At 54.4% G+C, this 11,363-nt stretch overlaps 1 protein-coding gene across 4 annotated transcripts in view; it reads left to right on the forward strand.

Moving 5' to 3' along the window:
* Positions 1-11,363, forward strand: part of Als2cl (ALS2 C-terminal like) — a 27,054-nt gene that overhangs the window by 2,683 nt on the left and 13,008 nt on the right. The window contains exons 1-8 of one of the 4 annotated variants that reach the window (XM_026779157.1): positions 3,765-3,935; positions 6,582-6,690; positions 7,418-7,543; positions 8,171-8,369; positions 8,666-8,731; positions 9,044-9,209; positions 9,617-9,748; positions 11,032-11,151. In XM_026779157.1, coding sequence (XP_026634958.1) covers positions 7,441-7,543; positions 8,171-8,369; positions 8,666-8,731; positions 9,044-9,209; positions 9,617-9,748; positions 11,032-11,151 — 786 coding nt within the window. In that variant the 5' untranslated portion in view covers positions 3,765-3,935; positions 6,582-6,690; positions 7,418-7,440. Of the gene's footprint in view, positions 1-3,764; positions 3,936-6,581; positions 6,691-6,819; positions 7,544-8,170; positions 8,370-8,665; positions 8,732-9,043; positions 9,210-9,616; positions 9,749-11,031; positions 11,152-11,363 lie in introns of those variants that run through there. The other 3 variants (XM_026779156.1, XM_005348005.3, XM_026779155.1) reach the window with 3 other exon arrangements.

Below are 11,363 nucleotides of genomic sequence, written 5' to 3' on the forward strand. Positions count from 1 at the left end.
ATATGAATATATTTATTATTGCTTTATTTTTTATATAATATCTGACATATTTAAAAGCTTAAACACAGCCCTTAGGAAGTGGAGAGAGGATCAGAAGTTCAAGTCCAGTCTGAAATCCATAAGACCTGTTGCAAAAAACAATACCACAAAAAGTTTAGGATACTGTCACTGGGAGCCCTCCTGCTGCTTACCTAACCTTAAGTCCTTCTATGTAAAATAGGGACCTGACAAACCATCTCTAAATGCTAGTCTTTATTTGTATTGTCATTGCTGAAGGTTATATAATACAGTGTATTGATAAGAACAAAACCATGTATCTCTCTTGACCAGTGCCTTACCATTAGCATTTAGTGTGTTTCCAGTTTTTCAATGAAAATGAAACTTACATTCTTACCAGAATGCTGGCCTTTGCTTTGACTGTCTCCTGTTTTCTTCCTTCCTTTCTCTCTCTCTCTCTCTCTCTTTTTTTTAGTTCTGTGAGACATAGTCTTGCCACCTGACACTGACAGACATGATGCTTGCTGTGCAGACCAGGCTGGCCTCAAACTCAAAGAGATTTACCTTCCTCTGCCTCCAGAGTGCTAGGTTAAAGGACTGTGCCACCATGCCCTCCAGCATTGAGTTTATTAGTGTGGGCATGTGTGGGTGGGTGGCGAGAATGCCGAGTGCCACGGCGTGCCTGTGGAGGTCAGAGGTCAATTTTGTGCCGTGGTTTGTCTCTTTGCAGTTTTATATGGGTTCCTGGGACTGAACTCAGGTTGCCAGGCTGTACAGCACTTAACTTTCTGGCTAAGCCATCTTGCCAGATCTACCAGGTTCTGTCGTGAGGGAGGAGTCTTAGGGAGAAGCTGTGTCCGGCCGCGTTAGGCCTCCAAAATTGCGACTCCCAACTCGGTCCTCTGCCTCTGATCCAGGACTCTCTCCACTCTCTGGTATCGCTGCAACTTATAGCCCTCCTCCAACATGCCCGGGTAGCTGCCCCTCAGCTGGGCCCATGAAGGCTGGGGTGGGGGAGTTCTGGCTCCCTGGAAAACAGAATCCCCTTCCTGTGTGGTGGCATAAGTGCTGGCAGGCAGACAATTCCTTGTTCTTCCTGAACTATTTTTATATCTTATGGGTTTCCTGTGGGGACCCAATCCAGCCTCCAGGGTCTCCGGGCTGGAAGCTTATGGGCAGGGAGCTGAGCAATGGCCAGGAGACCATGTGGCCATTTCTCTCCTGGAGTTTGAGACAATGGAACTCAAGGCTTAGCTTTGGAGAAGCTGAGGGGGAGTGAACGGAAAACCCTCCACCCGCCCAATCACAGAGCCAGGCTAGGATCCAGGCCACCATGGACTTAGCCTGGGGTGGGGGTGGGAGTCAGCAGGCCTGGGCCAGTGACACAGCAGCTGGGGTGTGCTGGGAGCTGGCTGTCCCTGAAGTTGTTGGCCCTGGGCCTTGCCCAGAATAGCTCAGGGCTGAGCCCAGCCTGGGACAGACTTGTGTGTACATGAACTACTGGAGCTTGTGTACCAAGACGCTAGTATGCAGGGAGGTGCATTGCACTCCGTGTGCTGCTCTCTGTGTGTCTGTGTATCAGTCTGTGTCCTTGGAGGTCGATGTACAAATGGGGCTGCTACCGAGGAGCTGCGTGGAATGGGGCCCCACCTTTCCATATGGCCCAGTTGAGTAGGCACACTGGCTCATTTCTCACCTGTGGAACTGCATGTATGCACAGGACGTGTTTATGTCTGTGGGGAGCTGAAGCAAGATCCCTGTGATTTGGTAGAAAGACCAAGGGGGCAGAACCGGATCCACAGTCAAGGACTAACTGGCAGAGATGCTGGCCAGGTCTTGCCACATATGGCAGAAAACAGGGAGCGCTGATACCTGTGAGGTGGCCAGAGCTCAGTAGCCTTCCACACGTAGGGGCAAGTTTGCGACCAGGAAGTCATATCTGATGAAGAAGACTGGGACAGTCCTTCCTTTCTTTCTGCCAGGAGCCCAGGCAGTATGGTCTCTCTTCAAACACTTGCGCAGATGGGGAAACTGAGGCCAGAGAAGGAAAGGGCTGACCTGGAGGTACCTGACACAGACAGTTTCTTTCTAGCTCATGGCCTGCTGCCCTGCCTGCTAAAAAGAGGCAGGCAGAAGGCAGAGGTAAAGAAGTAGAGCTCTGGGGAACGAGGCTCCCTCGGGGGCACAGGAGAGGGTGCAGAAGGCAAAACTTGGGGTGAGGGACTGGAGAGATAGCTCAGCGGCTAAGAGAGATGACTGCTGTCCCAGAGTCCTGAATTCAATTCCCAGCACCCACACGTGGCTCACAACCATCTACAGTGGGATCTGATGCCCTCTTCTGGCATAAAGCCGTGCCTGTAGATAGAGCGCTCATACATAAAGCAAATAAATAAATTATAAAAATATATGAAAGACAGAAAGCACAGTAAGTACTTGTTTGCAGGAATGAGGACCTGAGTTTCATCCCCAAAACCCATGTGAAAAAGCCGTGTGTGGTGAACATTTGTAATCCTGTCACCTGGGAAGCAGAGACAGGCAGAGCCCCGGTACTCACTGGCCAGTCAATCTAGCCAATGCGGTAGGTCAAGGCCAACGAGAGATTGTCTCAAAAATAAAAGGGACAGCACCGGAGGAAATACAGCCACATATGCACACATCCACACATGTGCATCTGCATGTACACACACATCTTACACACACACAAAAGAGAAACCTGTAATGTATTTACTTTTTAAAAAGTATTTCAAAGAAAAGAAAAGAAAGCAAAGGCTGGAAAGAGGGAGAGGTCTTGGCCAGATGGGGAGGGAAGAAGAGGTTGGAGGAGGGTTTCTGAGGTGGAGACTCGAGAGTAGAGCAGTGTGGGAAAGGGGGGTGAATGAGAGTGTCACCTGTGTGGTAGGGGCCCAGGGCAACAAACTCTGAGCCTGGCACTGTAGGGCAGCTTGGCAGAACTTAAGTTCTCACCAAAAAACAACCAAAGGGAGTCAGGGCTGCTAAAGTTGGCAGGCCCCTTCCTGGGGTTGTCTCTTCTTGGACGTCCCTCTACTTCCCGGCAAGATGGATGGAGGCCGTCCAAGACTTGGGTCGGGGGCAGGTGGGCCATCCTTACTCTCTTTCACAGCTGTTTCTTTCCCAGGCTTCTTCCCTCTGTGCTCAAACTTGAAAGGGTCAGAACCAACTCAGCCAGGCTAATCAGCCCCTGGAGGCCAGGTGCCCCTGCAGGTGCCGGGGTGACTCTCTTGCCGGCCAAAAAGGGAGCCCGGCAGCCAGACAGCAGCCCTCTTTGTTACAGGTTTGGACCATGATCCCTTCTCCTTCCAAGAGTTTGGTCTGGAACTGCGCCGCTTTTTCCAAGGTCGAAGGCTTTGGCACAGGAAACTGGCCAGCTTCAGGCTGTACCCGGAATGGATGCAGGGGGCCTCCTTCAAGGTCACACACAGCCAGTAGCTGCTACCGAAGGACGCCCAGCTTAGGGGCTGCGGGTCATCATGGCCGATTGGTCTAAGCAACAAGTTTCCCAAATTTACCAAGGAATCCTTCGCGGGGGTGTGGGAGTGAGGATGGGGGCTCGGTAACCCAAAAGGGGTCGGCAAGGTCCCAAGGCTGCAGTCCGGTCAGAGTCGGTGGGCAAGAAAATCGGGTGGCCTCAGGCACCGCCCGCCGTCCTCGGATTTGGGAGGGGAAGATAAGAGGCGACTGACAGCCAGGGTGCGCTCCTGGGGTGCACGCCGGCCGGATCAGAACTTTTCCAGTCCGGCGGTGGCGGTGGCAGGAGTCGCGCCTGAAGAGTGTTACTGGCGCGGGGACTATCCGAGGCCGCGCCCCGCCTCCTCGGAGTCGCCCCCGTGCGAGCAACACCCCGGGGCGGGGCGCGGAGAGGGAGGGCGGAGGCGCACGGAGCTGCGCGGCCACTCGGGACACAGCGGCGCGTGGCGCAGGTAAGGGCGCGCTTCGGTGGGCGGGGTCCGCTGCCCCACGAGCTCGGCGGCGGGTGGGGGCTCTCGCCTGCTCCAGCTGCCATGGTCAGGATCCCTCCATCTGCGGTTTCGGCGGAGATCTTAGCTTCCTCCTCCCTCTCCCTCGGCCACCCGGCTCCTGTTTGAACGCCGCGCGGGGTCCTAACCCCTGCAGCAGTGAGGAGCGCTAGCCAGGACCCGTGTGCCAGTGTATCACCCAGAGGGAGGGACTGCCAGGAGGAGGTGACCTGGCTGGTCAGGGCGGAAGGGCTGACAGAGAAGTCGAGAAGGTGGTGCTGTTTGCCTGGGAGGAGCGTAGACAAATGCCCAAAGGTTGGAACAGAGTAGTTTGGACACTCCCGGGACCGCGCCAGGGAAGGCAGAGGAAGGGGAAGCTGGGACAGACACTACTGCAGAGACTGGAACGTGTCTAGGGCCAGAATCTTGGACCCTTAGAGAGGCAGAGCTGGGCCTGAAACCTGGAGGGGCAGATGCAACTGTTCTACCCACTTGCTTCCTTGGGGCAGACACTCTCCACAGCCCACTGGGTATGTAGGTTGGTTAATGGGCCTCCAGCGTGGTCTAGGAAAAGGCCTCCCAGCAAAAATAAGGTCCATGCCAGTCCAGACCAGGAAATACCAGAGTGAGTGCCATACTAGGGTGCGGCTGAGGGGCCTGAGGGGTCAGGGCTGGATGAGGGCGGAGAAGGCTCCAGTGACCCTGCTCAGGGGAAGTCTGGTGTGGACAGAGGCCAGGAATGCAGAGGAAAGGGAGCAGGTCAGACTACTGTTCAGATGACCACAAGGACAATAGCTGACTCACCTGTGCACGACCCAGCTTACTTGTCTGGCCTCACCCTATCTGTGAGCATCCAGTCAACCTCGAGTGAGACAGGAGGCTGGGCCCTCCGGAATGCACTGCGTACCTACCTCAGTGAGTCACCCAGCATCTCGGAACCTTCGTTCTGGCGAGCCTGTTAGGGCTGGGAGTCAGAGGCTGGGGTCCGAGCTCTGCACTTATCTACAGTCCCTAGGGCTTCCTGAACTGTCTGTGCCTCTGTTTCTCCCTTCACACAGCCTGCCACTAAGGAACCCAGAGTTGGCAAGAGGGAGACTCTAAGGAGGCCGTGTCCTGTCCTCGATTAGAGGGGAATGGGATGGGCTGTGGGCCCAGGATTAGGGGGAGAGTTCTCTGTTATTCCACAGTGCACTTCCCTGCAAACTCAACTCTCAAACACTCCCAGCCCAGACTTTCTGCATCGGACTCCCAAGCCCAAGTGCAGTTTTCTGAGACTCACTTCACTGTTTCTGCTTATTTTCTCCCTTTTCCTCTGGGTGATGAGATTTCCTGGGGGTGGAAATCCTTCCCGGACCACTGGCCTGGAAAGCACTGTGGAGTTAGTCACTATACTATTAACCTGGGTACGTAGGATCCGCTCAGGTCTAGTCTATGCTTTGGGATGTTTGGGGATGTGGAGCTTAACGCCCAGGTTCTATGCCAAAAGACGCTTCTCTCTACAGTTTGTTCTTCTGAGGGGCAACCATGGTAGTCTGAAGTGTTTGTATCTAGTTAGATCTCCGTTTCAAAAAGGACCAGGGAGGAGGGTGCGCTGTGATGTAACAGATCGAGATGCTCACTTCTGGTGAGCAGGTGAGGTTGTGGGCTGGGTACCAGGGAAGTTCAAGGTTGCAGTGATAGACTTTCTAGTCTGTCGATTTCTGGAAGCATGGTTGAGGGCCAGGGAGGTCCGGGCCATGTGGCGCACTGTAACCCCTCAGCTGGGCTCTCCTGGTCAGTGGGAACTGAACCAGAGGCTCTGTATCTGTCCTCCTCTTCTTCCACTTGTGTGCAGGGGACTCCGATAACGGTCAACAAAGATGGGTGCAGCTGGGTGTCCCATGGTTTCCTTTTCCTGACTCTCCTTCCCACAGCCTCACCCTCCCCACACAGACTGCAGCAGGAAAGGTGGGGCAGGAATGCCTTGGCCCAGGATCAGGGCCAGAGTCCTGAGGTTCCCGCCCTCCTCTCTTCTGGAACCAATTCTCTGGGAGTCCTGAGTTCTCCCAGAGATCTGTGATGCCCCTGTAGCATCTTTGGGGTGGATTCAGGAAGACTGATCCCCCTCCCATTTACTGGGATCTGTCTGATGTCCCCTGCCCATCCTCAACTGTCCTGACGGCATCTATTGCCTTACCCAGGTCTGCTAATCTAAGTGTTTCAGAGTGTAAGGGCTAGGCAGAGTGAAGACACTTTAACTCCACCCTGAGGCATCTGTCAGATCAGCCCTCTGTACAGATGGTTATCCTTGCCAAATGAGGGCAGCAGGGGTTGCTGGGCGAGGCTTTGCCTGGGCCCAGGTCTCAGAGAGCCCCACTATGGAGGGGGGTCAAGCATGCTCACTACCCTTGCCTCATGTCAGGATGCTGCATCGCTGCTTTCTTAGAAGATCCCTCATTTAGAGCAAAACTGTTCAAGGCTCCAGCTGACCTGCCTGCCTGCCTGCCCCAATGACCCTGTTCCTGAGTGGTACCAGCTTAGTCTGGTCGGGGGAGGTAGACATATAGGGTATGGGCTCCTGCCCATGCTGAGCTTGTTCATTTCCTGGCTCTGTCTGCCACCTATCATCAGGTTTGTCCTGCTGAGTCTGACATTCGGTCTGCTGTTACCTTGCTCTGAAGGCCTCCATGTCTTCAAGGTTGACTGGGGCCAATTCAAGCTTGTCTTCTGGCCAGTGAAGGTGGGCCGTCCTCCCAGGCTGGACCGACACTCCAATGAACCTTTGCTTTTATGTCTCCCCACTACTATGCTGTCCTCCTCTTCCCCTCTTTCCTCATCTCTCTCCTCCTTTCTGATAAGGTCCCAGGCTGCCCTCAAATTTACAGCAAGATCCTGCTGCCTCAGCCTCCCCAGTGCTGGGTCCTCAGGCCGTTGCCACCATGGTATGCTGCTCATCTTTGTCGCCCCATTGTGGCTTCAGCAGGAAGCCTCCAGAGGCTCTTGCCTCAAGTCCTAACTGGCTTACTCAGCTCTGTCTAAGTGACAAGGAGCCCGGGCCTGGCCATCACGATATTGTTGAACTCTTCCAATAGCATGCATGTCCCGGTTCCCCGATGACTGCGCAGTCCCCAAGTGGTAACTTTCAATGGAAAGGTGGCCAGGGCAAAGAATGACTAGATAGTCATCTCCCTGGGTGTAGGGACCCATGGCAGTGTTTGAACAGACCAAACTGAGCTGAAGGAGACGTGCTCTTGGGTGGAAAGGGATGCTTCCTTGGTAGTTTTCAGCTCTCCTATTCCAGGGCCCCATGAGGGAGCAGGACAGAGGTCAGTGGCCAGAAGAGATCTCCTCTTTGAGAGAAGCTGGACTAAGAGAGTCTGATGTGGATGGTTATGGGACTTGCTTCTGGGAACTAGGGAGGATATTTGTGACCCTGTCTTGTGTCCCATGTCCTTTCTCTCCAATAGGCCCCCTGCCTCACACCCTGGCTATGTGTAGTTCGGAGGAGGCAGACCTGCTTCGGCTGGAGGAGGTCTTCTCAACTACCCTTGCCCGCACCAACAGTCTCATTCTCCAGCCGCTGCTCTTAGCTGGTGAGTCAGGCCCTCGGTGGCCCCCAGGGATTAGAGTCCTGCCTTGTTAGACATCCTGAGGCAGCTTTCTCAGCCTCCCATGGGAGTGGTGGCACTTGATACTGCCATCTCTTGATGGAGCTGAGGCCTTGGTCACCCGGAACTGGTGGGTCCCTTCCCAAATGGCCTCTGAAGACCACAGGCCTAGCTATACCGCTTGCCTCAATTCTTTCTTCCACTCAGGGCTCCTGGTGGTGCTTTGGGGAGGCCTGACTAGAAGGCAGAACCCAAGGCTTTCACTTTCTTGTCATGTGACCTTGGGCAAGCGCCTTCTTCTCACTGTGCAACTGTAAGGTGGCTGGGGACCGACCCTGAAGACTCCACAGTTTGCTTCTGGGTCTAGAGAGAAGAGGCAGAGAATCGGGGAGCCAGGAAACTTGGCTCCCCCAAGATAATTAGATTTGTCCTGTTAAGTAGGAGGCATATGCACAACCAGGCTTACTCCAGAGTTCAGCCCTTTACCCCAGCATACCCTGCCCCTGAGGAGCCCTAGGCCCTAGAGTCTAGGGGTGCTGGTACTGTCTTGAGCACCCCAGGGCTACAGGATCTTTCCTCAATGTCAGCTCAAGAAGGGTGTGCTTTCCACAGACCCCGAACCCTCAGACCCCTGTGGCAGAGAGTGCCTTCGACTTCTGCAGCAGCTGCATGAAAGTACCCAGCGGTTATGGGAGGTGACGGAACAAAGCCTGCATTCGCTGCGGCAGAGGCTGTACCACCCACCTTCCATGGGTCTGGAGGCCCTGCTGTTGCTGAAGAACGCTGACCATGTCCTACAGGCCCACGTGGAGTAAGACCCCCCTGGGGCAGTCTGTGGCTTGGCCACACTACCAAAGTGTCACCTCCGCTACTTGGTCCGTCAAGAGTCACCGTCACCTGGAGTGGGGTTCCTGGGTCGGGTGTTGGCTTGGCAGCAGGGTCAGAGCTGGATCAGGCCTATAAGATACAACTGTTGAGTCAGGGCTTGAGGGTATCAAGGAATTGCCTGGGCCATAGGGTTCTGTGGGTGGGATCTGGGACCTCAAAAGGGCAGGGGCTGAGTGTGTTGAGAGCTGGGCTTTCAAGGTGATCTTGGGTTCCCCATAGGTACATCAAGTCCTATACCGACTGTGTGGTGATGCAGGCCTTTCAGAAGGTTTCAAAGAGGAGGAGGTGAGCCTGGGGCTGCCATGGTATTTCCCTATGTGTGTGTGGGTGTCTAGAAGGGGGGATTTCAGGAAGCCCACCCCAAAGGAGCAGGTGTCATGTCCACCCGCCACTCTGGTGTCTGCAGTCAGTGTCCCTGTCTCCTCTACGATGTGGCTGCAACACCTCCAGAAAGAGAGCTCAAAGTTTTGCTGGACTAATGGGGTACAGGGCTGGGGTCCTGGGTCTGGGAGCCCGGAGCGTGGTTAGAACAGGGTGGGATAGGTGGGTGTGGGCCTGGAAGGGGTGGAGGTGGTACGTGACCCTTCCTAAATACAGCGACTACTGGAGGAGCCAGCGGAAGACCCTGCGGCAGCTGCTGTCCTGGGCCAGCTCTGAGGGCTCGATGGGCACCATGCTGTGCCAGGCCCTCAGCCAGCCACTCACCCAGCACGTGCAGAAATATGTGATCCTCCTACTGAGCCTCAGGGACACCCTTGACGAGGTTGGTAGGATGGGTGTGTATAAAGGAGGAGCTGGAGGAGAGAAGCGTGGCTCAGGGAGACCAGGTTAAACAGTAGGGAGGGGCCCCAAGAGAACATAGCCTTGCTCTGCGGAGGGTTCTGGGGGCATGCATCTGCCCTGTGGAATTTTGGGCACACGCCTCTTTTTTGATGGGGGCAGTTGACACTCAAAGGGCAGACACAGACTTTCTACTGGATGTGAGGACATATGACCCAGGGCCATGCTATTGGTGTCACCGAAATGTCCCTGTCCCCAAAAGAGTAGTCAGGGAGAAAAAGTGAGCTGTGGTTTAAACTTAGGCCAGGCTGGGGTCCTCATGGCCCCCACGGGGATGAGGGTTGGTGCCGAGACCTTCAGAGCCTCCCCACCTGTCTTGTCCTCCCACAGCACCACCCAGCCCAGGAGCGGGTGATGCATGCAGTCACTCTGTTTGGGAACCTGGAGTCCTTCATGAGGCAGGCCCTGGACCAGGCTGTGACCACACAGGCCCTGTGGCATAGTCTCAGCAGTCGGGTGAGGGTGAGTCTGGGGCTTTGAGTGAGGAAGGGGGTTTTACATTGGCTGTGAGGCTGTGCTGGCTGAGCAGCTCCTGCCTCAGTTTCCCCATCTGGAAGGAAAACTGTTGAGGGGAAACTCCTACGCAGCTGCAGCTGGCTCCGGAAGGTTGGCACACAGCCTTAATCTGCCCTTTGTCTTCAGCACCTTCTGTTTAACAAATGCAAATCTGAAAATTCCCTAAAGGTGCAAAGCCTATGTAAAACTTGGCTGGGAAAAATCCCAGTATTCCTTATCAAGAATTTGCATTTGTCATTGTCCCTTTAGAAGCTTAATTAAGATGTTTTGGGATATGGAAATCAACTGGCTAAGGTGTAAATTGGAAAACAATAAAGAAGCCATTAGCTAAGGGAAAGCGGCCAGGCAATCTCAGTCCCCGGAGGCTGAATCCTCCTGCAGCTGGAAAAGCTATTTCCTTCTTTTTTTGTTTTGTTTTGTTTTCAAGACAACTTTGGTGCCTGTCCTGGAACTAGCTCTTGTAGACCAGGCTGGTGTCGAACTCACAGAGATTCACCTGCCTCTGCCTCCCAAGTGCTGGGATTAAAGGTGCATGCCACCACCGCCCGGCTTTTTTTTATGTTTTTTTTTCTTTTTCTTTTTTTGCTATTTCCTTCTTAAGGTACCTCCAAGTCTTCTTCCACCTTGAACCCACACCCATTCAACAACAGAAGACTTATATATAACCTGGTGGCTGTCTGTCACCCGTAGCCATCTGCTGGGTCAGCAGAACTGACTTTCTTTCTGGTGGTGTCATGAATTACATATTCCTGACACTGTCTAATACAACATATACTGCCCCTTCAGGAAAGAGAGTCCTCGTGTCCACAGAAGACATAGCAGGCTTGGACCGGGAGTAGAGAGGACCAGAATAACCATGGGAGACAGAGGGGATAGCATACTGGTTGTGAGGGTAACAGGAACCCCTGGCTGTGACAGGGATGCAGTATGGAGACACCCAGGAAAGCCCCAGAGAGAGAAGCTGTGCTGTCCTTCTGGGCTAGCCCAGGGATGACCCCCCCATCTTGGAGCGTGTGTGTGTGTGTGTGTGTGTGTGAGAGAGAGAGAGAGAGAGAGGGGGGAGAGAGAGAGAAGAAAGAAGAGAGAAGAGAGCAAGCTGGGGACTACCCCAGGTCTGCTGGGATTGTCTCTGGGAGGTGTCTGGGGCACAGGAGGGCCTGCGGGGCTTCCATCAGCCTCCAGTGTAAACACACTAGACACCTAACTCTTGCCTCTCTTCGTCCCACCAGGACGTGCTGTGTACCCCTGCCCACCGACTCCTACAGGACAGCCAGGACATCCCTGTGGTGGTCACCCCACTACGGGCTGAACGTGTGCTGCTCTTTGATGATGCCCTTGTTCTGCTACAGGTTAGAAGGGTTATCGTGAGGTGGGGCTCTGGGATCAGGTGAGAAACTGAACAGGCCACAGGCTTAGAGAATGGGGGAGGGGGAGTGGTGGCAGAAAGGCCAAGGCTTGCAAGTCAAGTGGAAGACTGATGTGGGCTTTAGGGTTTGTCCCACAGCCAGCAACTTTGACCAAACTCACCTGGCGCTTGGGCTCATAGCAATGTCTCCCCTGC

Source organism: Microtus ochrogaster, chromosome 5 (genome assembly GCF_000317375.1).
Source record: "Microtus ochrogaster isolate Prairie Vole_2 chromosome 5, MicOch1.0, whole genome shotgun sequence".
In the NCBI taxonomy this organism is placed as follows: Eukaryota; Metazoa; Chordata; class Mammalia; order Rodentia; family Cricetidae; genus Microtus; species Microtus ochrogaster.